The sequence below is a fragment of the Echiichthys vipera genome (genome assembly GCF_963691815.1).
Source record: "Echiichthys vipera genome assembly, chromosome: 11".
Lineage (NCBI taxonomy): Eukaryota > Metazoa > Chordata > Actinopteri > Perciformes > Trachinidae > Echiichthys > Echiichthys vipera.
The window spans coordinates 2,905,410-2,930,409 of record NC_139836.1 but is presented as its reverse complement, the minus strand read 5'-3'; the positions used below and the strand labels follow the sequence as shown (position 1 = coordinate 2,930,409).

Here is a 25,000-nt window from a genome sequence, read left to right as displayed (position 1 = left end):
TACTGAATACAAGCTGGATCATGAACGCATCACAGCAGAAATACCCTCCTCATTCACTGACCTGTAGGAAGAATGCATTCATCTAAACACAACTCTGAAGTGTCTTATTGAACATGTTCAAAAATAATAATAATACAAAGTTAATAAAGCAAATGAGCAGTAAAAAGAGACAAACACATGACTTAAATAATATAGTTCATGTTCATAAGGGACGGGAAGAAGTTCAACACTCATATGGTCCTTCCCCCTCTTATTTGTCATAATTATTTATAATTATAAATCATAAACAAATGACATTTTCCACACACACATATTCTCATCATTTCAAGGCTCAGTTGGTTTTAGGTTGCAGTGAAGGAGCCAGTCTGTTTAAATAACAAACATATTTTTGCAGTTCATCTAAACACAACTCTTGAGTTTCTTATTGAACATGTTAAAAAATAATAATAATACAAAGTAAATAAAGCAAATGAGCAGTAAGCAAATAACTCAAATGATATAGTTCATGTTCAAAAGGGGATGGGAACAAGTTCAACACTTTTATGGTCTTTTTTTCCTCTTATTTGTCATAATTATAAATCATAAACACATGAAAAATGACATTTTCCACACACATATTCTCACAATGTCACGGCTCAGTTGGTTTTAGGTTGCAGTGAAGGAGCCAGTCTGTTTAAATAGATTCACGATTGAAGAATCTTTATTTATCCCGAGGGAAATGATCGTGCAACAGTTTCAATACAAAGGTGGGAAAGGATCAGAGTTACAATGAGCTAACATTGATTTGATTTACGTTAGGACCATAACAGTTTTGAACTTCTTCCCATCCCTTTTGAACATTCATTCATTCATTCATCTTTAACCGCTTATCCCGGGGTCGGGGTCGTGGGGGGGCTGGAGCCGATCCCAGCTGACATCGGGCGTGAGGCGGGGTCCACCCTGGACAGGACGCCAGTCTATCACAGGACACATAGAGACGAACAGAGACAGACAACCATTCACACCTACGGGTGATTTAGAGTCATCAATGAACCGAACACCTGCACGTCTTTGGACTGTGGGAGGAAACCGGAGAACCCGGAGAAAACCCACGCAGACACGGGGTCAACATGCAAACTCCACACAGAAGGGCCCCAGCTGGGATTCAAACCTGGAACCTTCTCGCTGTGAGGCGATAGTGCTAACCTTTTGAACATGAACTGTATTATTTCAGTCAAAATAACAAACATGTGAGGGCGTACAGACCGTAATACAGCAGCTGTAGGGATGGTAGGGCTCACACTGAGTTGTACGTGCGTCTTGTGTGAACATGAATGTGATTTAGATAAATTCTTGGTCGACTAACAGTTGATTTAACGGACAGATCTGTAAACGGACAGCTTTAAAGTGAGATTCTAGCGTAAAATCATCCTGTGGTCTTTTACGACACTTGAACTCATCAAATAAGCCATCGGCAGTTTTTTTTGGTGTACGGGGAAATCCGGTAGAGTCACTAACAGCCGGACGTAGCTAACAGTGATTAGCTTGGGGCAGTACTGTGAAGGCATTAAGGCCGCCCTCCCACTGTGCGTCCGTCCCGTGCCCCGTGCTTTAGGGTCCTTGTCCCCCCCTCCAGGCCCGTTTGTACTCACACTACCTGGGCCTCGGAGAATGCTTCTTGCTGCCTATACGTCATCACGCCGTAACACGTCACACGCATTGATGACGTCATGGCGATGCGTCACTTAGGAGCGGTACCGTTGCACTCACACTGGTCAAACGAACTAGACTTTAGCCGTAAAACCTCTTTGGGCACGGTACGGAAGGACAGTGTGAGTGCAACCTAAAAGGTCTTTTTTAACCACTGAGGGCCCCCTCCCACTGTGCGTCCGTCCCGTGCTTTAGGGTCCTTGTCCCCCCCTCCAGGCCCGTTTGTACTCACACTACCTGGGCCTCGGAGAATGCTTCTTGCTGCCTATACGTCATCACGCCGTAACACGTCACACGTATTGATGACGTCATGGCGATGCGTGGCTTTGTTTCCAGATCTTTCCGTAGACCTCGGAGTTTTTGTGCGTCTTGTCGACTGTTTTTGAATCTTTTCATCGACCAACGGGCCGTGGCGTGGTACGGTTGCACTCACACTGGTAAACGAACTAGACTGTAGCCATGAAACCTGTTTCGGCACGGTACACGGTGCTCTGTTTCTCGGTCTGAACTGTTATCATTATTATTATCATCTATGCCACATTCAGTATTGCTCCTGTTTACTTTAGTGCTGTCGTTTGCTCGCCCCGCCCTGACGTCATTATCCCTTCCTTGTTTTCATGTCACTGTGGGCGACTTTGGGTCTTTGAAAAGATCTATATTTAAATAAATGAATGAATGAATTAATTAATTTTCCCCCCTTAAGTCATCCTGCATCGGTCGCCCCTTCAGTCCCATGACTGTCTCGTCTGCACAGTTGAGGGCTCTCTCTCTTCACAGACACAGAACATCCTTCAGCCCAGAACCCGTGACGGTGAATCGTCTGGAAACAATCTGAAAGAAAATACAATTACAACAACGAACAAAAAAAAAGGTTTCCACTGACGTCAGCGGGGATGTTATTAGTGTTAGAGAGCGGCCTGACCTTTGGGTGGCAGGGGAAACTCTGTGAGACAGCAGGTAAAGGACAGGGTTCAGGTTGTGCTGACGAAGGGACCGTCCTGTGATCACACACACACACACACACACGCACACACACACACACACACAGAGAGAGAGACACACGCAGACACACACACACACACACACACACACACACACACACACACACACACACACGCAGACACGCGCAGACACACACAGACACACACACACACACACACACACACACACACACACACACACACACACAGACAAAGACACACGCAGACACAGACACGCAGACACACACGTGCGTAGACACACACACACAGGCACACGCAGACACACACACACACATGCAGACACACACACGCAGAAACACACACATGCACACGCAGACACACACACACACACACACACACACACACACACACACACACACACACACACACACACACACACACACACACACACACACACACACACACACACTGCAAGGGCGAGTTTAAACCTAATGGAGCATGAACAAAAGGGATGTAGACCTTGGAACCGTGTTTCTGCATACATGCACACACAAAGGGCAGGAGTGTGACTGTGCGAGGCAAACGCCACCTTAGACACACACACACACACACAAAGACACATGTAGACTAAACCCTGTAGCAGGTACACAACATGACGGCCTGTGCAGGGGAACAGGACATTTATGCTGCGTTAAAGAGATCGCAGCACGCCTGAAAATGTAGCCTGGGAACGAGACGAGTGGTATCTGAGCTACCTTCTGCGCTAACATGCTAGCTATGTGTTGTCAAATACTGTTGTCATGAGCTTTTGTGTGGAGAACCAGATTTTTCTTCGGGTGAAAGCGAATGTTTTCTTTAGCTGTAGACGAATGTAACGCAGCTCATCTTGTCCGGTGTTGTTATTAATCACAGCATCTCCTTTTCTTTGTCCCATGAAATCACAGAAACCCTGGAGTCTCAGAATGGATCGGCAAAGATTTCCCCTTCACAGCTTCGGTAAGTTTTAGGAGACGTTTCATTTCAACTCAAAGCTGCTGAAGACATCAAGTCCAGACTGGTCAGAGTCACTGGAGACGAGTCAAACAGAAGCTGAACAAGACACGAGCTGATCGTCGTTAGAACATCAGAAGCTTTGTTGGACCATTAAGTGCTTAAATGAAGTGGAGAGACAAGTTTGTTTTGCCTTCAGATACAAATTTACTGCAGGTGCACAGATAACCAAATATTGAAACTGTGAGTGTGTGTGTGTGTGTGATTCATTTGAATGATCAAATGCCTGGGATAATAATGCAAATTTTGAATTTAAGCACTGAACTAAGGCCGTGTTACACATCATCACTCGCTTTTAACACACTTTGAACCCATGGATGGATGGATTACTGAACGGGCCTTCCACGCACGGGCCCAGGACCCATTAAGTCATGACAAAATGGTCACAATCAGATGCTAAATGACCTAAAGTATACACAAAACGACCAAAAACGACCTCAAATAGACAAAAAAAAGACAATAGGGATGCAAAATGACAATGAAGAGACGTTAAATGACTGTAAATAGACACAAAATGGTCACAATCAGATTCTAAATTACCACAAGTATACACAAAACGACCAAAAACGACCTCAAAGAGACAAAAAAATGACTATGGGGATATAAAATGACCACATAGAGACAAAAAATGACAACAAAGACACACAAAATGATTAAAAATGGATGTAAAACGACCAGAGAGAACCAAAATGACCACGAAGAGATGATAAATGACTGTAAATAGACACAAAATTACCACATAGACACAAAAAATGGCAACAAAGACACACAAAATGATTCAAATTGGATGTAAAATGACCACATAGAGATGCAAAATGTCTAAAAACAGATGCAAAACCATCAAAAAGACAAACAAAACAACTAAAAATGGACGTAAAAGGACCACAAAGTGACATTAAATGACTACAAAACCATTAAAAGTCTTGTTCCTACGCAGACAGAGTGGGGGCCCCCTGACACGTCTGTGCCCAGGGGCCCGTTGGCTCATATGTTCATGTTCGAACCCATAGATGTGTGTGTGTGTATATATATATATATATATATATATATATATATATATATATATATAATCATCCCGTACTTAAATAGGAGTTCTAATAGAGAAGAACAGAAGCTGCTGATCACGTGCCAGAGATCTTCAGAGTAAATCAAAGTCACAGTCAGCAGTTAAACCAAAATGCCAATTGTAATTTTCATCATCGGCTTTTAACCAACTTTACATTTTAGTTTGATTTATTAAGAATTATGTTTTTTCTCTCTCTACGATGTGTGCCGTCACTAACACAGTCTGCTGTTTAGGATTAGATCAGATTTTTACAGATGTTCCTCTTTAACACTAATCATGTGCTTTAGCTCCTGATTATAAAATCAAACTGGACATTTTCTTTAACGCAGGCAGCTGTTCACAGCGACCGGAGCCAGTAAGCTGCCTTCAATACTGTTCTGGTGCCAGGAGCTGATTTCACACAGCGTTTCCTTTGGTAGAACTCAGTGGGCATCGAAGCTTAGGGCGCCCTCACACTGTCCCTCCGCACCGGGCTAAAACAGGTTTTTTAGGTTTGACCAGTGTGAGTGCAACAGCTCCGCGCCTAGCTGCGGCCAGCTGGCCGTCCACGGACCGTTTGGGAGAGCTTGGCTTTAGTAAAGCACGTTTGCACATGTACGAGCACGAGGCCTACGGCGGTTCTGAGGTCATTTCCTGTGCGCCTGTTGGGACGTAGAAAAAAGAAGGAGGGACCATGCGCGGACATTTAAAACAATGGCGGTGAAAGGTTCACGTTGGTGTGATGCGGAGGTGGAGTGTTTACTGCAGATTTGGTCGATGAAAAGATTCAAAAACAGTCGACAAGACACACAAAAACTCTGAGGTCTACGGAAAGATCTGGAAACAAAGCCACGCATCGCCATGACGTCATCAATGCGTGTGACGTGTTACGGCGTGATGACGTATAGGCAGCAAGAAGCATTCTCCGAGGCCCAGGTAGTGTGAGTACAAACGGGCCTGGAGGGGGGACAAGGACCCTAAAGCACGGGGCACGGGGCGGACGCACAGTGGGAGGGCGCCCTTACTCTGTGTTTCGAGTGTTCTCGTAAAAACGTCTGAGCGTAAAGGGAGTCATGCTGGTGGCCAGTGGAGTGGGCGCTGATCAGCTCAACGTTGAATAATTCATTCACTAACCTCCGTTGCGTAATTAGGGATTACTAGATTAAATATTGATGATAATGTCTTTGTAATGTAGTGCGATGGAGCGCTCTCTGTCTCTACAGCAGCGATTTAAAGCCTCTGATGACACAACGGGCTCTCAGCCACCGGAACAACGAGGACGACTACTCTCACGAACCAGCCCACTTTAAACTGGTTTGGTCCTCTAGTCCACTTTAAACTGGTTTGGTCCTCCAGTCCAGTTTAGACTGGTTTGGTCCTCCAGTCCAGTTTAAACTGCTTTGGTCCTCCAGCACCAGTTTAAACTGCTTTGGTCCTCCAGACCAGTTTAAACTGGTTTAGTCCTCCAGTCCAGTTTAAACTGCTTTGGTCCTCCAGCCCAGTTTAAACTGGTTTGGTCCTCCAGCACCAGTTTAAACTGGTTTGGTCATCCAGCCCAGTTTAAACTGGTTTGGTCCTCCAGCCCAGTTTAAACTGGTTTGGTCCTCCAGCACCAGTTTAAACTGGTTTGGTCCTCTAGTCCAGTTTAAACTGGTTTGGTCCTCCAGTCCAGTTTAAACTGGTTTGGTCCTCCAGTCCAGTTTAAACTGATTTGGTCCTCCAGCCCAGTTTAAACTGGTTTAGTCCTCCAGCACCAGTTTAAACTGCTTTGGTCCTCCAGTCCAGTTTAAACTGCTTTGGTCCTCCAGCCCAGTTTAAACTGATTTGGTCCTCCAGCCCAGTTTAAACTGTTTTGGTTCTGCAGCCCAGTTTAAACTGGTTTGGTCCTCCAGCACCAGTTTAAACTGGTTTGGTCCTCCAGCCCACTCAACAGTCTATTCTCGTTTCACTTAAATCCACCTCTAAACCAACTCTGATTGGTTCGGTCGCTGCTCAAACTTCTCCAAATTTTCTCCGCTGCTCGTTCCCAAACTGATCTAAGAGTCAAATATAACAGAGCTCAGAGACTAGGAAGGTCTCACGAGGGTATGTTAAGACTGCATCGATCTGATCAAATTGCACCAATTTCGACATAAAGCATGACATTCACTCTTAACAGTTTTATAGTCCGATTTATGGATCATGAGCCTTTTTAAAGTTTCCTTTTGTTTTGCCGTTGACTTTGAGATTCTCACCCAGATCAATCATTTTCCTTATTCTGATTTCTTTGTGTCTTCTGAGCTGGATGCTCTTTCTACGTGCTCATTCAGAAGTGTCTGCTCTCATTGATACTGTTGTGAACTGCCGGTCAGCCGCCGTGCCGACCGGGGCTCCCTGCAGCCCATTTGAAGTATGTGTAGTAGTGACAGCTCAGAGCAGCCGGAGCGTTCCCAGATGAAGCCCAGTGGCGCCCTATCAGCAGCAGAGCGCGGTGACTCAACCAACTACAAATAATGAGAGGCAGATAAAGAGCGAGAGAGTGTGTGTGCAGCCGAAAACGAGACAAAGAGAGATCAAGGAACGGGGGAAAGAAATCAAACCCAGTTGCTGGATTACGTAACTGACTCTGGGCTTATTTATTGGAAAACCCACAAATAATATAACATCTTTGGAGCAATGAGCCAGATCTTCAAACATGCTGTTATACTGTATCTGTGGCTCTGTGTGTCTCTGTGGACGACGGGAGGAGAAGTCAAAAGGACAAAAGTCTGTTGTGATTTGATGTTCTGAGTATAGTAGTAACAGAGGAGGCCAGTAGGTAAGTCTTTAAGGGCGCACTCACACTGTTCATCCGTCCCGTGCCCCAGCACGTTTCACGGCTAAAGTCTAGTTCGTTTGACCAGTGTGAGTGCAAGTGTACCGCGTCTAGGAGCGGCACGCTTGCCGTACACGGCCCGTTTGGGAGAGGTGGGCTTTTGTAAAGCACGTTTGCACATGTACGAGCACGAGCGTGCACACGTGTACGAGCACGAGGCCTACGGCGGTTCTGAGGTAATTTCCTGTGCGCCTGTTGGGACGTAGAAAAAAGAAGGAGGGACCATGCGTGGACATTTCAAACAATGGCGGTGAAAGGTTCACGTTGGTGTGATGCGGAGGTGGAGTGTTTACTGCAGATTTGGTCGATGAAAAGATTCAAAAACAGTCGACAAGACGCACAAAAACTCCGAGGTCTATGGAAAGATTTGTAAAGAAATATTCAGAAAACTAAAGTTATTGCCCAACAACTCAGTCACGATGGCGAGTATGAAAGAATACTACAGTCCTGTGAGCTGCACTGGACGCTGTAATGTTAATGGAGTTGTTGTAACCTGTTTGTGTGTGTGCTTGTGTAATTCCAGAGAGCGCTGTCTGCTGCCTCTACAGATGGCTCTGGAGTCCAAAAACACCAAACTGGGGCAGATGGCACTCACCGGGATGCAGGTACGGAAACATCCAGCAGACCTGCAAAGACTGTTTCTCCTCCAACCTTTTTATCTTCTCTTTATTCTTCCGTAGATAAAACATAATCAGGGTCTGCATTGAATCTGTAGTTTGCAACATCAGCTCTAATTCAAAGATAAAGAAATAAAACAGTATTTTACAATAGAAACATGTACCGTATTTTCCGCACTCTAAGGCGCACCACATTATAAGGCGCATAGAACAGACGCTACAGTGGAGGCTGGGGTCACGTTCTGCATCCATTAGATGGAGCTGTGCTAAAGGGAACGTCAACACAACAGTCAGGGGAGGTCGTGTTGTTGCTTCCTCCACTTCGGCACCATTGATTGGTTCATGTTCAACTCCCTGGCTGCTGCTCTGTTCCCGTGTTCTACTGCGTGACTAATGGCCTTGAGTTTAAACTCTGCGTCGTAAGCGTGTCTCTTAACAGGAGCCATTTTGGGCTCTTTACACAAACACACACATGGAAATGAAACGGCACGCTTCACGCAGTCATATATCTCAACATGCACCGCGCGTTACTTCTTCTACGGGGGAAAATAGAGTCGGCGGCTGCTCACCGTAGTTGGAGACCTGTTGTGGCTCAATATTGGTCCTTATATAAGGAGCACCGGGTTATGAGGCGCACTGTCGGCTTTTGAGACATTTGAAGGTTTTTAGGTGTGCTTATAGTGCGGAAAATACGGTAAATCCTAAGCAATATAATGCAGACTTTTGCAAGGGATTTTGACCTGAAAACCTTTATAATGATGTGTAACCAACATTGAGTCAGTTTTCTAACTTTATACTTTAGTGTTTACAGTTAACATGTAATTGCCGCTAAAGTCTTGCTTTAAACCACCTGAACCTTAACATTTTGACCTCTAAAGCTGGTTGCAAACACTGAAAAACACAGTGTGCATCAGTAACACATTACACTATTCCAGCCCGTTCTCAGTCCCAGGGCGCCCGACTCATCTTCAACCGATCTTCTCCTAAACCTAACCGGGTAGTTACGACGTTAAGCGCGTGCTCCCCTAGTGGAGCGTCACGTTTTTTTATGTGCAGTGCATTGACAAGTGAAGCCAAAGCGTTTAGAGTTAGTTAAAGTGTCATCACTGATTTATTTTGGACACGAGATACGCAGCTATCGTGAGGGCATCGGCACACGCAGCAGCAGCTCCTTTAAACTCTCCCCCCTCTGTCTCCGTCCATTCAGAGGCTCCTGTGCGAGGACAGGTTCGTCGGTGGAGTCGACGTGGAGGTGGAGGTCCTGGAGAAGCAGCTGCTCAGCCAGATGTTGGAGGCCATCAGGGTCACCCCGTCCCTGCATGAAGACCTGCAGGTGGAGGTCATGAAGGTAAAAGAATGATATATTTAGAGTGTGAACTGATACTATATTTAAAGGTTTGCACCGTATTGCACCACAGTGGACACACTCAGTCTGCAGCAGGCCGGCGTTAAAATGAGTAGAGGCATGTCAATATGCTTGGCAGCTGAATGTTTCCCCTGCATTGCAGCTTTTTTCTTTGGTGGTTTCCTGTAATTTGGCCTCTTTAGGGTCATACTGTATGACTGCCACTCGAAATATGAGATTCTGATATCACAAATATTAATATTAATCAAGAACTGGGGGACTACTACATGTCCCCAGCAGATGTAGACGTAAACAGGAAGACGTTCCTCCAGTCCAGTTTAAACTGGTTTGGTCCTCCAGCCCAGTTTAAACTGGTTTGGTCCTCCAGGCCAGTTTAAACTGGTTTGGTCCTCCAGGCCAGTTTAAACTGGTTTGGTCCTCCAGTCCAGTTTAAACTGATTTGGTCCTCCAGTCCAGTTTAAACTGGTTTGGTCCTCCAGTCCAGTTTAAACCGGTTTGGTCCAGTTTAGTAACGTTACATTCACTAGTTGACTTTTTTTCACACAGACTTGAGCAGAAAAGGTCTGGATGATTCTCTCCAACCTGTCCTTTTTTATATTATCACAATCTCCTGACTTTTTTTCTCATATATTACGACATGTTGGAACAGATTCACCGTGTTGGACCCTTTGTTTCACGCTTTCAAATGCTCCACGCTGCAGATTTAAGGTGTTTTTTTTGGCATATATAAGATCGTGGCACGACGACTCTCACTCAAAGAAAACTGCGTTTGTGTGTGTCTCCTGTGTGCAGGTCCTGCTTTGTATCACCTACTCCCCAAACTTCGACATCAATGGAGACTCCATGCTGCGGATTGCTGAGGTAGGACACATCAGCTTCATCGTCAGATATTTGAGATTGTACAGCGATACGCAGAAATGAATATTTTAGATTCCTTGTTCAGCTGCTTTTGGGAATGTTGGAGACAGCTGTGTGAGATAATAGCCGAGGGTTTGTCCACAGAATCCAGGTCTCTGTTGGTCGACTGTTTGTATTCCCCAAGTTATTGACTTTATGTATTGATGCATGAGAAAATGATGCTGTACTGTAAATCATATACCTTCACTATGGTTTGCTGTTTCTTCTTTGTGGCGTTTTTACTCGATGCACTGTACAGGAAAGAGACAGGATAGTGAAGCGTTGGGAGAGCGAGCAGCACTTGAGCTCAATCTATTTTTAAAGGTGAAGCTTTGCTCCGTCCCTACTCCGCCCAAAAGGCCTTGTCTCATGCTGTAATCCCATCAATTATTCAGAGGGTTGAGATGAGTGGTCCCGCACACACACACACACACACACACACACACACACACACACACACACACACACACACACACACACACACACACACACACACACACACACACACACACACACACACACACACACACACACACACAGGCATGAAGATCAGTTCGTTTTGGGATACAGGAAAAAAAAGGAGATACTTTTGAGATGAAGGGAGATATTTTAACGACAATCCGGTGACGTAAGAAAGTTGTGTTAGTTGCACAATTTCACCAGAATGCACTGGTGAAATATGAATTATATGATGATAGACCTGTATATACATATATACATACTGGACAGCAGTCAGGTCGGCAGTCTTACCCATGATTGCAGTTTCGTGTAATGAACCAGGCTGGGAGTTTTTAAAAGCCTCAGGAATCTTTTACAGGTGTTTAGAGTTAATTAGTTGATTCAGATGATTAGGTTAATAGCTCGTTTAGAGAACCTTTCCATGATATGCTAATTTTTTGAGACAGGAATTTTGGGTTTTCATGAGCTGTATGCCCAAATCATCAGTATTAAAACAATAAAAGACCTGAAATATTTCAGTTGGTGTGCAATGAATCTAAAATATATAAAAGTTAAATTTTTATCATTACATTATGGAAAAGAATGAACTCAATATCACAATATGCTAATTTTTTGAGAAGGACCTGTATATATTTACATAGCTTCAAAATCCTTTGTAGTGAGATGAGCTGGAGTTTTCCTTTCTGCTGATGGAGGTTAAAGAGTTTCCTGTTGTTCTTGCTTTGATTATTCCTCAATATTGTCCCTGATGTAAACAGTGTTAGCGTCATTAATGAATGTCCAACGGTGCCTGAGAATGTGCTGCACATCAGTGAGAGTGTTTGCGGTGCTACGACATTCAACAGGTTCAATTCCACACTGAACTATAAATACGTCCTTACGCCAAAGCTCCCTATTACTGTGACTTTCTGCAGAGCTTTAAAGAAGAAGAAGATTTCCTTTATTTGTCTCGCAATGGGGAAATTCAATCATCACTCTATTATTATTTTTCATTTTACACACACACACATGCCCGAAATACACACACACATGCACAGACAGGACCTATATACATGCAATTAAGGAGAGATGTCAGAGCGAGGGGGCTGCCAGTGACCGGCGTCCTGAGCAGTTGGGGTTTGATGCGCAACAGCACCTCTGCAGTGCCCAGGAGATGAACTGGCACCTCTCCAGCCACCAGTCCACGCTCCATTCATGGGCCACACAGGGATTCAAACCAGCGACCCTCCGGTTCCCAGCCAAGTCACCTATAGACTGAGCTACTACCACCCCATTAAATGGAGTGCATTTACAATTTCAGCCTCTCATTCATCCGTTCATACACACTCACACACACGTGGCAGCACACACACACGGCAGGCAGCTACCATGCAAGGTGCTGCTTGTAGGAAGGCTGTTGAGACAGTCTGTGGGGGCACTTGTACATAATTTAACTTGAACTTATCTTGTTCTTTGCCCTTTGCACTTTGTACTGCATTATTTTACTGTTTTGCTGTTTGTGTTGTGTCTCCTGTGTGTTCAGTTAGTCTGTAACTTTGCTGCTGCCGACCTGAACAGGTCTCTCTTGCAAATGAGACCCTGGGTCTCAATGAGATTATACCTGTATAAATAAAGGTTAATAAAAAATAAATAAAAGGTGAAGGACAATCATCTGGAGCCATTCATAATCTCCTTTAACAGGAAAAAAAACAGCATTTTTTCAATAACAACCAACGAATGAAAGCCCAATGTGACTCCAGCTCCTGCAGCTGCGCCACCCACGCAGAAATATGATAAACTGAAAATGTCATTAACGTGCAGACCTGCCGCCCGTTATCTTTGAACACAATCCCAAATGGCAAAAGTCACTTATTGTTTTTCCAAATCGCAGAGCGTTTATCTGTGGAGTGTTTTCCTGTAACATCCCTCCCTTCAGCAGCGGCAGCAGCTTCTGTATGTTTGAGGTCCATTAACAGCTCATAAAAACCTGGTCAACATGTTGTGTTAACGGGCTCCACGCGGCCAGGACGGGCCATCTGGTGTGTGTGTGTGTGTGTGTTTCTGTTTGCGTTGGCTCATAGCTCATGGTGGCTGCCTGGAGAGGTTGTCAACACCACTCCATTATCAGTAACATCTCAAACAAACAGTGAGGCCCAGCACAGGTTCTTAATGCAGGGATTAGCGGCGCTGAGGGGTTGATTCAGTTCCAACCACCTGGAGCCGGAGGTCACTACTTTAATAACGTCCTAGGAAAAGTCATTTACACCCTCTGAGATCTTCCTGTCAGCTAACATTGACTTTAACTGCATTGTGCTACTTTGTACGTGCTTTTTCATCAGGACTCCTGTAACGCACTCATTGGAACATTAACGTTACTTTAAGCTAACTATTTAAACCGTTTATCTAGTTACTTTATTTTAAGCTAACTATTTCAACCATCTATCCAGTAACTTTACTTTATGCTAACTATTTAAACAGTTTATCCAATAACGGTATTTTAAGCTAACTATTTAAACGGTTTCTACAATATCGTTCCTTGAAACTAACTATTTTAACCGTTTATCCAGGACCTTTGTTTTAAGCTAACTATTTTAACCGTTTATCCAGGACCTTTGTTTTAAGCTAACTATTTTAACCGTTTATCCAATATCATTACTTTGGGCTAACTATTTAAACTGTTTCTCCAATATAGTTACTTTAAGCTAACTATTTTAACCCTTTATCCAATAACGGTATTTTAAGCTAACTATTCAGTTTCTACAATATCGTGACTTTAAGCTAACTATTTCAACCGTTTATCCAGTAACTTAATTTTAAGCTAACTATTTCAACAGTTTCTCCAATATCGTAACTTTCAGCTAGTATAATTATTTGAACAGTTTAGTACTTTTAGCGAGATTCTTCAACCTTTAATGCATGACTTCATTACTTTTAGATCATGGTTTAGTCATTACTTCTGTGCTCGATCGCTTTCACACACACACACACACACACTTCCATGACTGCAACATGTCGTTTTAAGGTGTTACAGTTTTAATGTTGTATAAATTTAATCAAATATGATCACATTCTTGTTCATCAGACAAGTGAAGCTTTCTTTCAAGAGCTCCAGATGCATAAAATCCTACAGTTATTTGGTGTAAAATGTAAAATATTAATGCATCAGTCACATTCATACATGCATTACATTAAAACTGCTGGAACTGGACGACGTTTTAACTTTGGGATGCAGAATGAGGCTGGTACTCACTGTCGTGTTTATGTGACACATGCATACTGCGTCTGGAAGACCTAATGATGCAGGATATATTGATCTTTCATTGATTAGACGCAGGTGTTGGAGATCGACCCTGGAGGCTGCCTGGACTTAAACTCTGAATATAAATAACAAAGATGGTCTTTGGAGCTCTGCGTGGGGCTGGGCCTGTCCCTTTATCCTCAGAGGACAGGGCAGACCTTCTGCATGTATTCATTTTCATCATATTCAAAATATGATTAAATGATGCAGTATTTTTATTACAACATGCATGGCTCTCAGCAGGAAACCGGTGGATTGCTTACTCCAGGTAAGGAATGAGTCATTACCCCAAGTGAAGGAGTTCAAGTACCTCGGGATCTTGTTCACGAGTGAGGGGACGATGGAGCGTGAGTTTGGCCGGAGAATCGGAGCAGCGGGGGCGGAGCTGCAGTCACTCTACCGCACCGTTGTGACCAAAAGAGAGCTGAGGAAGACAAAGCTCTGGATCTACCGGTCAGTCCTGGTTCCTACCCTCACCTGTGGTCATGAAATCTGGGTCATGACCCAAAGAACCAGGTCGTGGGTACAAGCTGCCGAAATGTGTTTCCTCAGGAGGGGGGCTGGAGTCTCCCTTAGAGAGAGGGGGAGAAGTTCAGCATCCGTGAGGAACTCGGAGTAGAGCCGCTGCTCCTTTGCGTTGAAAGGAGCCCGTTGAGGTGGTTCAGGATCATCTGGTAAGGATGAACCCTGGGCGCCTCCCTAAGGAGGTGTTCCAGGCACGTCCAGCTGGGAGGAGGCCTCGGGGAAGACCCAGGACCAGGTGGAGAGATTAGATCTCCACACTGGCCTGGGAACGCCTCAGGATCCCCCAGTTAGAGCTGGTTAATGTGGCCCGGGAAAGGGAAGTTTGGGGTCCCCTGCTGAAGCTGCTGCCCCCGAGACCCGACCCCGGATAAGTAGATGAGATGTATCTTAAATGCTAAGCCACTCACAAGCCAGATTCTCATTGTAAGATTAAGAGAGTGCTTGTAAATTAGTGGGATAAAACAATGACAACAAGAAATCCCGTTGGGACAGAGTCAAGCATTCTAGTGTGTGTGTGTGTGTGTCTTGTTATGTGTGTTTGTGTGTGTGCAATTAGTGCCTCCCTCTTCACATTCAGGCAGTAACACTCCTGCTGTTTCCCATCCCTCTGGGACGGCGTGTGCTTCAAACCCACTTTTCTCTCACCAGGCTGGAAGACACTTTTTTATAAAAGCATCCACTAAATGCATGGGTTATATGGCTTTCTCTTACCGGCCACAGTGTTCACTCTGTGACCTTTTGAAACACTGACAAAACATCCCCATCCCACGCAGTAGTCCGGTAACCACGGTAACAACAATAACGCCATGGAAACCTCCCTATCTGCCTGATGGTTTAGTGATGCTTTCTTGGGACTGTGCGTCATGACTTATCTGTGATTCTGTGACTCAGACGACGAAAAAATCTCTCACTTACAGTAAGTGTTAAGTAAGTCATTGTGTGTGTGTGTGTGTGTGTGTGTGTGTGTGGATGTGTGCGTGTCTAGGTGTGTATCGAGACCTACGTGTCCAGTTGTCACCAGCGCAGCATCAACACGGCGGTCCGAGCCACGCTGAGCCAGATACTGGGAGATCTGACGCTGCAGCTCCGACACAGACAAGAGGTTGTGCCCACACACTCACACACACACACACACACACACACACACACACACACACTCTCACACACACACACACACACACACACACACACACACACACACACACACACACACACACACACACACACACACACACATACATATACAGCGCTGTGCACGCTCTGAAAATATAATGTGATTAGACTGTATTAAATGATGAACTCTGGTTTAGCTGAAAATGCAGAGCGCTTGATGGCTACTTCATGGACCCTGGGACATTACAGCACCCACAATAAAACCAAGGCCAGAGCTGTCTGTGTAGAAAACTGGTCAGAAGAGTTGATTTAAAGTGGCAAGACAATCAACAGAAATTGAATCTACAATTTTGATCAATTAAAATTATAAATTAGTAGTTTTTAAGACAAAATGCAAAAAAAGAATTGATCAATTTCCAGCTCCTCAAATGGGAAGATGTGTTATTTTTGTCTGTTTTAGATGTTATCATATATTATCTCCAAAGGAAAGGCATATTTTAAAATGCTTACAAGTTTTACAAAAGACAGCAAAGTGTCACTGAATGCATCTTTTAATGTGTGTAGAAATCTATAGAGTGATGAACAACTGATACTGGTTCTCAGTGTATCAATAAAATGTTCCCGGAAGAAATACTGCAACATATTTGTCTCTTAAATCCCTTAATCAGTGCGTTTCCATGCCGACAGTAACCAAAGAAATGGTCTTACCCCGGTTAAGGGAATATTGGGGTTATTGAAGTTCCCCGCGTACACATGAATGGGGGTTGAATGGGAAAATGACGGAGTAACTCTTCCTCTAAAGCCACTCCCGCGGAGAGGGGAGGAGGGGGGAGTTATAAACCTGCCGCATGCGCAGACGCAAAACCCGACAGTAACCAGAGAACGCTGTTTACATGTGCGAATAATCGGGGTACAATAGGAGTTCTCTATGTCCGACTTTACCTGGTGTGCAGTGTTTACATTGCGTTCGAGAGACCGCGGTATGCCCATAACCCGCTTATAATCTGGTTTTTAAGCTGCATGTAAACGCACTGATTATGTCCACAAACACACATGAACACCCCCCCCCCCCCCCCCCCCGCTGCACCCAGACACTTGTGAGGCATCAGAAACAACTGGCACACACAGCTCCACTCTCAGCTTTTAATCAGTCACTCCACACCACTCCGTCGCTCTGTCACTCTGTCACTCCGTCACCTACACCTCCACGGTTGTGTTGTGGCACTCGCCGTAAACATGACCCCTGCTGTGTGCTCCTCCACAGGGTGCAGACGGAGACGAGGTGACTGCACCACCGCTGCATAGAAGAGGTACATCATCACCGCCGCTGTCCTTCACTTCTGCAGCTCTCCTCGTCAGCTCCAGGGCCGTGATCACATCATGCATACGATCCTCTAGTTTACACTCCTAACCACTTTATTATGTGCATCTGTACAATATATTACACAGAAACAGCTCTAGGATTACACGTTAAGAAGCGCAGCACCATAGCCACGCACCTGCGCTCTATGAATAAAACAATACAGAAGAGTGACTGGATTGTGAAGCGCGTGCTTGGCACCGCACACACCCACGCACTTTAGATGAAGCAGGTTCATAGAGATGGTGTCGACCTGTTTACTACAAAGACACAAGGATGTGAGAGAGATACAAAGGGGGGGGGGGGGGGGGGGGTAATGAGGTTTTTATCACTTAATGTAAATATTGAATAAAGATAAAGTAGGTGAATTTATTCATTGTCGTTTGTGTGTGTGTGTGTGTTTGCAGATATTTCTCCGACCAGCCAGGCTCTGTGTGAAGACGTGGTGACGGTTCTGACCGTTTTCTGTGAAAAGCTGGAGTCAGTGGACAGGTACTGCTGCAGTTTTTTATTAAGAAAGCATACCTTTGTTAAAAAAATGTCAGTTTTCCCACTCTCACTTTTTATTTTACACATACACACATGACCGATCATTGAGCCTGAACTTGCCTGTGAGTCATCAGGCTTTACTGTAGTGTCTCCGGGCGCACTCACACTGTCCTTCCGTACCGTGCCCGAGCACGTTTCACCGGTAAAGTCTAGTTCCTTTGACCAGTGTGAGTGCAACTGTACCTCGACTAGGAGCGGTACGATTTCCGGTCACGGCCCGTTTGGGAGAGGTGGGCTTTTGTAAAGCACGTTTGCACATGAGCACGAGGCCTACGGCGGCTCTGAGGTAATTTCCTGTGCGCCTGTTGGGACATAGAAAAAAGAAGGAGGGACCATGCGCAGACATTTAAAACAATGGCGGTGAAAGGTTCACGTTGGTGTGATGCGGAGGTGGAGTGTTTACTGCAGATTTGGTCGATGAAAAGATTCAAAAACAGTCGACAAGACGCACAAAAAACTCAGAGGTCTACGGAAAGATCTGGAAACAAAGCCACGCATCGCCATGACGTCATCAATGCGTGTGACGTGTTACGGCGTGATGACGTATAGGCAGCAAGAAGCATTCTCCGAGGCCCAGGTAGTGTGAGTACAAACGGGCCTGGAGGGGGGGGACAAGGACCCTAAAGCACGGGGCACGGGACGGAGGCACAGTGGGAGTGCGCCCTCAGATCTCCAAGAAGTCTCAGTTACTGCACAGGAAATTGATTATAATTGGCCACGTGCCAGACATTTAAGGAAACAGCTGAAAAGGTAGAAAGATGTAATTATAGACAGTTTTGAGCGGCTGATGTGATCGAACACTCCGCTCTCTTGCACATATCACTCGTAGTGGCAGTTTGTTTTAGGGGAGTTGCTTATGTAAGCCTCTTTAAAGGGAATAATGTTTAACATGTCTCTTCTGTTTTGTCTTTCGCTCTCCAGTGATAACCAGCTCCTGCAGCTCCTCTACTTGGAGTGCATCCTCTCCATGCTCAGCAGCTGTCCTCCCACGATGCACCTGTCTAGAGGGTTCACCGACCTTGTTTGGTAAGACACGTAACGCTTCTATAATTCCAGCTTCACTAAATGGCGTCAACGATCGAGTTTAAATGTTGTGGAGATGCTTTGTCTGATCTTTTTTGTTGCTGAAATGAATCCAGCTCTGTGCCATCGCAGTGTGTGCAGATCATAAAACACATAAAAATGGACTTAGCCTCTACATCGAGGTCTGTTCTCTCAACTTGATCCAGTCGTCCTCTCCTACAGGAGTCTCCATCTTGTCAGACTTTGACTCCGCCTCATTTCCTCTTACCAAAAAAGGGCATGTATGTGACGTTGGGGGGAGGGGCGTGCGTCCATCTGGCTGACGTTTACCTCCGAGGAGAAGTGAGGGCCAGAGGCTAGCTGTCACTCAAGAGGCCACGCCCCTAATTATTCATAAACTTTAACCTCCAATAAAATAAAAACTAGCCCCTCCCTTCAGTGTTGTCATGGAGATATGAGCTAAACACACAGACTAGAATGTTCTTTTGTCCTTAAACAGGTTTAATGATGCTGTGTAAACGGCCTGTTTAACATGGGGCTCAATGAGAAACTGCTCTGTTATGAAACCTGCCCCTAGTGGACACTCAGAGAACTGACATTTTTGGCACTTCCTGATTGGATTAAACAGGAAGTCATTGCGGTGGGTGAGGGGGGCTTGGTGCAGATGAACGGTGTTTGGCTTCCCTCCATGACTGCAGCGCGTTTTGCATCATCACAAGCTGCCAAAATCTGACAAATGACGTGTTTTCTCACCTCCACTGCCAAACACCGTTCATCTGCACACATAATCTACACTGCCATGATACAGAGTTGGATGAAATAAAATGGGATTAAAAGTCTCCTTTTAATGATAATTTAAGACATGGTCAGTTTTCTGTTAAACTTCCTTTTTTGTGACGTAAATTATCGTAGTTTACTGCACTGTGATGTTTTCATAACCCTAAATAACATTAATCAATTCTGCCCTCAGGAAGCAGCTGTGTCCGTCCCTCGTGGCAATCATGGGAAATCCTGTCAACGACAAAACTATCGCCTCGCACCACGGCTACACGGGGGCGCCAGAACGTCTCTCAGACAAACTCAGTCTAGGTAACCGCGTCACTGAACCACTGTAGGTTCTTCTCACACAATTTGCATTTATACAAAAAGGTGAGGGCTAGTTTGAATCAGCTGGAACGAGTGGTTTCTCCAGACGTCTCAAAGATTCACCTTTTGACAGTTTAAAAGTTTGTGTTTAATGGTCAGCTGTGAGCTTTCAACAGCTGCTACGATCAGTAACTAAGCTCACTGACCGCAGAGTGATGTGGTTTCATTCGACTGTCGCAGGAACTCGTGCTGCTAGGAAAATAGCTGCTGATCCCTCCCACCCTGGTCACTATCTGTGTGAACCTCTCCCCTCTGGCCCTGGAGGCCGCGGTCCATCAGGACCAAAACCTCCCGCCACAAGAACAGTTTCTTCCCCTCTGCCATCAGGCTTTGGAAGACACTTAACGGTCATTCGTTATAGTAACGACATCTGGAACTCATACGTTATATTAACGTACCCAAATCACAGGTGTTATATTAACACCCCCCCTTTTTTCCCTGGACACTTTAACTTGCACACTACCACCTGCACTGGTCATACAAACACACTCACTTGTATTTCATGTATATAATTCAATGCTATATGTTTAGTTTGCTTGTGTTCATGGTTATATTTATGTAGGCGCCGTCAAATCAAGTCAAATTCCTTGCAATGAAAATTGCCTGGCAGTAAACCTTATTCTGATTCTGATTCTGCTACTTGTTCAGGATCGTTGTCAGTGAAATCCCACTGCCAACAGTGTGAAACTGTTCATTATCACTTCAATGCTTGTGCAGCTTTGAATCCGTATGTCAAAGATTGGAGGGATAAGAAGTTGCAAAACCGCACGTCAGCATTTGGAACAAGTCCGTTTTCCTAATTACAGATAAAATAATCAAACCCAGAAATCCAGAGCTTGGAGAGAAAGAGCATATTTAATTATTTACCTTGCTGCCAACAGTCAAATTGATGAAAATCCCTTTAGCAGGAAACATTTTTAGTAGACTTTAGAGATGATAAAGTGTCCCTTCATGTTTTCCTGTGGCAGGACTCAGCCAGGAGTTGGACTCCTTCGGTGGAGGGGTGTCTGATCAAGGCAGAGGGTCGGGCTGTTCCTCCAGCGCCCCCGCACGGATTGCGCCGGTAGTGCGGACCGTGTGCTACATCGCCGCGGAGCTCGTGCGTCTGGTGAGCTGCGTGGAGTCAATGAAGCCGGTGTTGCAGTCGCTCTACCACAGGATCCTGCTGTACCCGCCGCCTCAGCACCGCACCGAGGCCATCCGCATCATGAAGGAGGTGGGAAAGACCCTTTTGTTCCGGAGCACATTAGAACTGCAGATTGATTTTGTACCAGCCATCGATTTTCCTTTTCACCTCACCGAAGCATGAGAAAGACATTCATTATGTTGCAATCTAATTGAGTTTGTGTGTGTGTGTGTGTGTGTAGATTCTGGGCAGTCCCCAGCGGCTGTACGACCTGGCCGGCCCGTGTGCGGCTGAGCCAGAAACCAGGAAGCGCTCCTTCTCAAAGAGGAAGTCCCACCTGGACCTGCTCAAACTGTCAGTAACTCCTCCCTCTTTGTTCTTTATTCCAGTCTTTTGAATTTATTTACTGTGTGCAGGTGATTTTTCTGAGGTGCCTCTCCTCTCGTCATCATGTTGGTACAGAAAAGGCTCTTGAAGACACACAATCTTACTTTTCAAGCAACTCTGCAAATTATATGTTTAGTTCACTTCATCACAGCTTGATGTCTTGATGATGTTACTTAGATAAGAGACAAAATAGTGCCTCTCATAATTAATTTTAATGGTTACGTGACAATAAAGAGTACGGATCATGATCAGTGTTTCACAGAGTAACTTAATAATGAACCAAAGTAAAATTTAAATACCCACTGCTTTTTATTGAATGCTGAATGATAAAATGTGTGTTTGTGTGTTTGTGTTTCCTTCTGCAGAGTGATGGATGGGATGACTGAGGCCTGTATGAAGGGAGGCATTGAGGCGTGTTACTCCTCAGTGTCCTGTGCCTGCGCTCTCCTCGGGGCGCTGGACGAACTGTCGAAGGGCCGCGGCATCCAATCAGACCAGGTACACTACTGAAAACACTCATACAGGGGCTGGTAGAGGGGGAGTGAAGTGTCCATGTTGGTGGGGGTTGGTGGCGTCAGGGCTGATCTGCATATCTCCAAACAATTAATCAAGAAAAGAATCATCAGATGAGTCGTAAAGAAGAATAATTGTTAGTTGCAGCCACAAATAACAAGTACTGCATTAAAGGTTGAATATGGAGAATGAGCAGAACACCGCCATCCAGCGTCTCAAGATCGTCAACAACAAAAAATAAGTCCAGCAGTGGGGTTGCCAGGTTGGTCAAACCCGGCCCAGTAGTCTACAGGAGACCGGAGTCTGTTTGAGCCTGTTTGAACCCGTCCCCTCCAGAAAATCACAGCATCAAAACAAGGATTAGAGGAGTTTGACTGACAGTTAGCGTTAGCCGTTAGCGTTAGCCGTTCCAGCTAAGTGCAGATGAAAGTGATGTTAGCATCAAGGAGCAGCGTAGCCATGTGGGCGTGCGTTTGAATGGCGTTCCTCTCCTTTCTCTCAGTCCATGGAGTGAATGCTCGGCCTATAGTGACTCTGGTTGTTGCCCGTCTCCGCTCACTCAGCTGCTGGGACAAAGAACGCCCCCTTCACTGAGGCTCCCAAGCAGCTGCAGGATTGGCTAACTCCATTTCACCCAGTGCCAGCCTACAGTAGCTGCACCCAACAACAGGCAACCCTGGCAACCAGCAACGCCCAACGCTATTGGCTGCTGCCATGGAAACACAACGGGACAGAAAGTTGTTGTTAAACCCGTTAAAAATGTTTTCAAGTATTCAAACTTAATACCTTTTTTTATGGAAAAGCAATACTTTCATTCTGAACCCCTCAAAACGCCCGTGGGTGTATTATTTAAATATATATTGCTTTTAATAAAGATTCTATGTATTCAACCTTTAACTTGCAGGACTTGACATTGACAGATTATCTATGGAGGTGATTTGACGGAAATCCTCTGGAGAATCTGGTTTAAGGCATAAAAAAGTGACTTTGCAGCTGTTTCTCAGGCGCGGCTCCTCCTCAGACGACTGGAAGATCTAAAAGACGGGACAGAGTCGACGCGTGAGTCCATGGAGATCAACGAGGCGGACTTCAGGTGGCAGAGACACATCCTGTCCTCAGAGCAGGCTCCATGGGACCCCAGCTCATCTTCATCCAACGTGACCTCCGCCGGGGCCACCGAGCGCAGCCCCGACATCAGCATCAGCATCACCACTGAAACGGGCCAAACCACCGTGGATGTGGGGGTGGAGGAGCTCGCCGTCGGCCTGGGCCACACCTCCCCTGAGGAGTGTGGGAAGGACACGCACCTCCCCTCGCCCTCGTCCTGCGGCAGCCAGGAGGGCACCAAGCGTGAACCGGGCCTCGAGGAGAACCAGGGGAGCAAATGGGCGGAGAGAGGAGGTGGGAGGGAGGGCGAGGGAAGAGGAGAGAAAGACAGAGCTGGAGGTGGAGGAGGAGAGAGAGGAGCTGTGGTTCCTCCGGACGTTGTGCAGCGAAGCCACGGCCTCGTCTACCCCGACATCACCAACTTCCTGTCCGTGGAGTCCAGGACCAGGACGCACCACGGAGGAGGGTCCAGATACAGCGAGAGCAACTTCAGGTGAGATGCACACATAAAAGATAGACAGTCAAACAGAAAGCATTTTAAACAACACTAGAACAAAAGAACACCACATTAATTGAAACAAAGAGGTTGGAAGATGGTGGATTTCAGTTGTTGTAGGTCCTGAAGAGATGGGATTTAAGCTGACTCTTGAATGATGGGAGTGTGTCTGAGTTCAGGATGGCGAGGGGCAGGGAGTACCAGAGGGTAGGGGCGGCGATGGCAAAGGTCCGGCCCCCAGGGTGCCATATTTGGTTTTGGTGATGGGGGTGAGAAGGTTGGCGTCAGCATGGCGGAGGCGGCGAGTGGGGGAGAGGTGATGGAGGGGATCAGTCAGGTGTGAGAGTACGATGCTGTTTAGGGCTTTGTAGGTGGTGAGGAGGATCTTGAAGTTGATACGTTGTTGTTTTTGAAGACAGTGAAGTTCACAGAGGATGGGAGTGATGTGTGCTCCGGAGGGGGAGTGAGTGAGCAGTCGGGCGGTCGAGTTTTGTACATATTGCAGTTTTTGAAGTGCAGTGGAGGGAAGGCCGTACAGGTACTGCTGCAGCAGTCGAGTCTGGAAGTGATGAAGGCGTGGACGAGTGTGGAGGAGAGAGTGGGGTGGAAGCGTGCGATGTTGCAGAGGTGATGTGGTTGATGTGTGACTTGAAGGAGAGGGTGGGGTCCATGAGGATGCCGAGGCTTCTGACTAGGGGGAGGGAGTGACCATCGAGGCAGAGGGAGAAGTTCTGGGAGGTGGGGTATAGTGGGGTATATGGTGAGGTAACAAACAAGACATTCACTCATCTGGCCACGATAGAGCTGCTTTTGGCAGAAGGGAAGTTTGTGACTGTGCTTCAAGAAGAACTCAAACCAAACAGGAAGTCTCATCTAACTTCTTACAGAACGCCTAACATAAAAATCATATCATTGATCTGTGTGTTGGTCCGTCAGTATGGAGGAGCAGGACTTGTCCCGGACCGAGTTCGACTCGTGTGACCAGTATTCCATGGCTGCAGAGAAGGACTCCGGCCGCTCCGACGTGTCCGACATCGGCTCCGACAACGTCTCACTGGCCGACGAGGAGCAGCAGACCCCCCGCGACTGCCCGGGCCACCGCTCCCTCCGCACCGCCGCCCTGTCCCTCAAGCTGCTGCGCAACCAGGAGGCCGACCAGCAGAGCTCCAGGCTGTTCGTCCAGTCACTCGCAGCGCTGCTGCCCCGGCTGCTGGGATTGGCCACCGCCGCGGACGTGGACCTGTCGCTCCAGAACTTCTCCTCCACCTTCTGCTCCGGACTGCAGGCCGGTGAGAGACAGAGGGAAGGGCGGGGTCCAGTGTGTTGACTTGTCGTCTTTACAAGTCCGTGTCTGTGTGTGCATGCGTGTGCGCGTGTGTGTGTGTGTGTTGACTTGTCGTCTTTGAAACCTGTGTGTGTGCGTGCATGTTTGTGCGTGTGTGTGTGTGTGTGCGCGTGTG

The 25,000-nt window shown here is 46.0% G+C and overlaps 1 protein-coding gene across 1 annotated transcript in view; it reads left to right on the top strand.

Moving 5' to 3' along the window:
- arfgef3 (ARFGEF family member 3) overlaps positions 1-25,000 on the top strand; it is a gene marked incomplete at both ends in the record, with an annotated part of 58,797 nt that overhangs the window by 453 nt on the left and 33,344 nt on the right. Inside the window, 14 exons of the mRNA XM_083922550.1 lie at positions 3,575-3,626; positions 8,103-8,184; positions 9,404-9,544; positions 10,355-10,423; positions 15,706-15,822; positions 17,098-17,143; positions 17,601-17,685; positions 18,664-18,768; positions 19,736-19,854; positions 20,880-21,127; positions 21,279-21,391; positions 21,790-21,922; positions 22,942-23,537; positions 24,477-24,829. Coding sequence (XP_083778676.1) covers positions 3,575-3,626; positions 8,103-8,184; positions 9,404-9,544; positions 10,355-10,423; positions 15,706-15,822; positions 17,098-17,143; positions 17,601-17,685; positions 18,664-18,768; positions 19,736-19,854; positions 20,880-21,127; positions 21,279-21,391; positions 21,790-21,922; positions 22,942-23,537; positions 24,477-24,829 — 2,259 coding nt within the window. The remainder of the gene's footprint in view (positions 1-3,574; positions 3,627-8,102; positions 8,185-9,403; positions 9,545-10,354; positions 10,424-15,705; positions 15,823-17,097; positions 17,144-17,600; positions 17,686-18,663; positions 18,769-19,735; positions 19,855-20,879; positions 21,128-21,278; positions 21,392-21,789; positions 21,923-22,941; positions 23,538-24,476; positions 24,830-25,000) is intronic.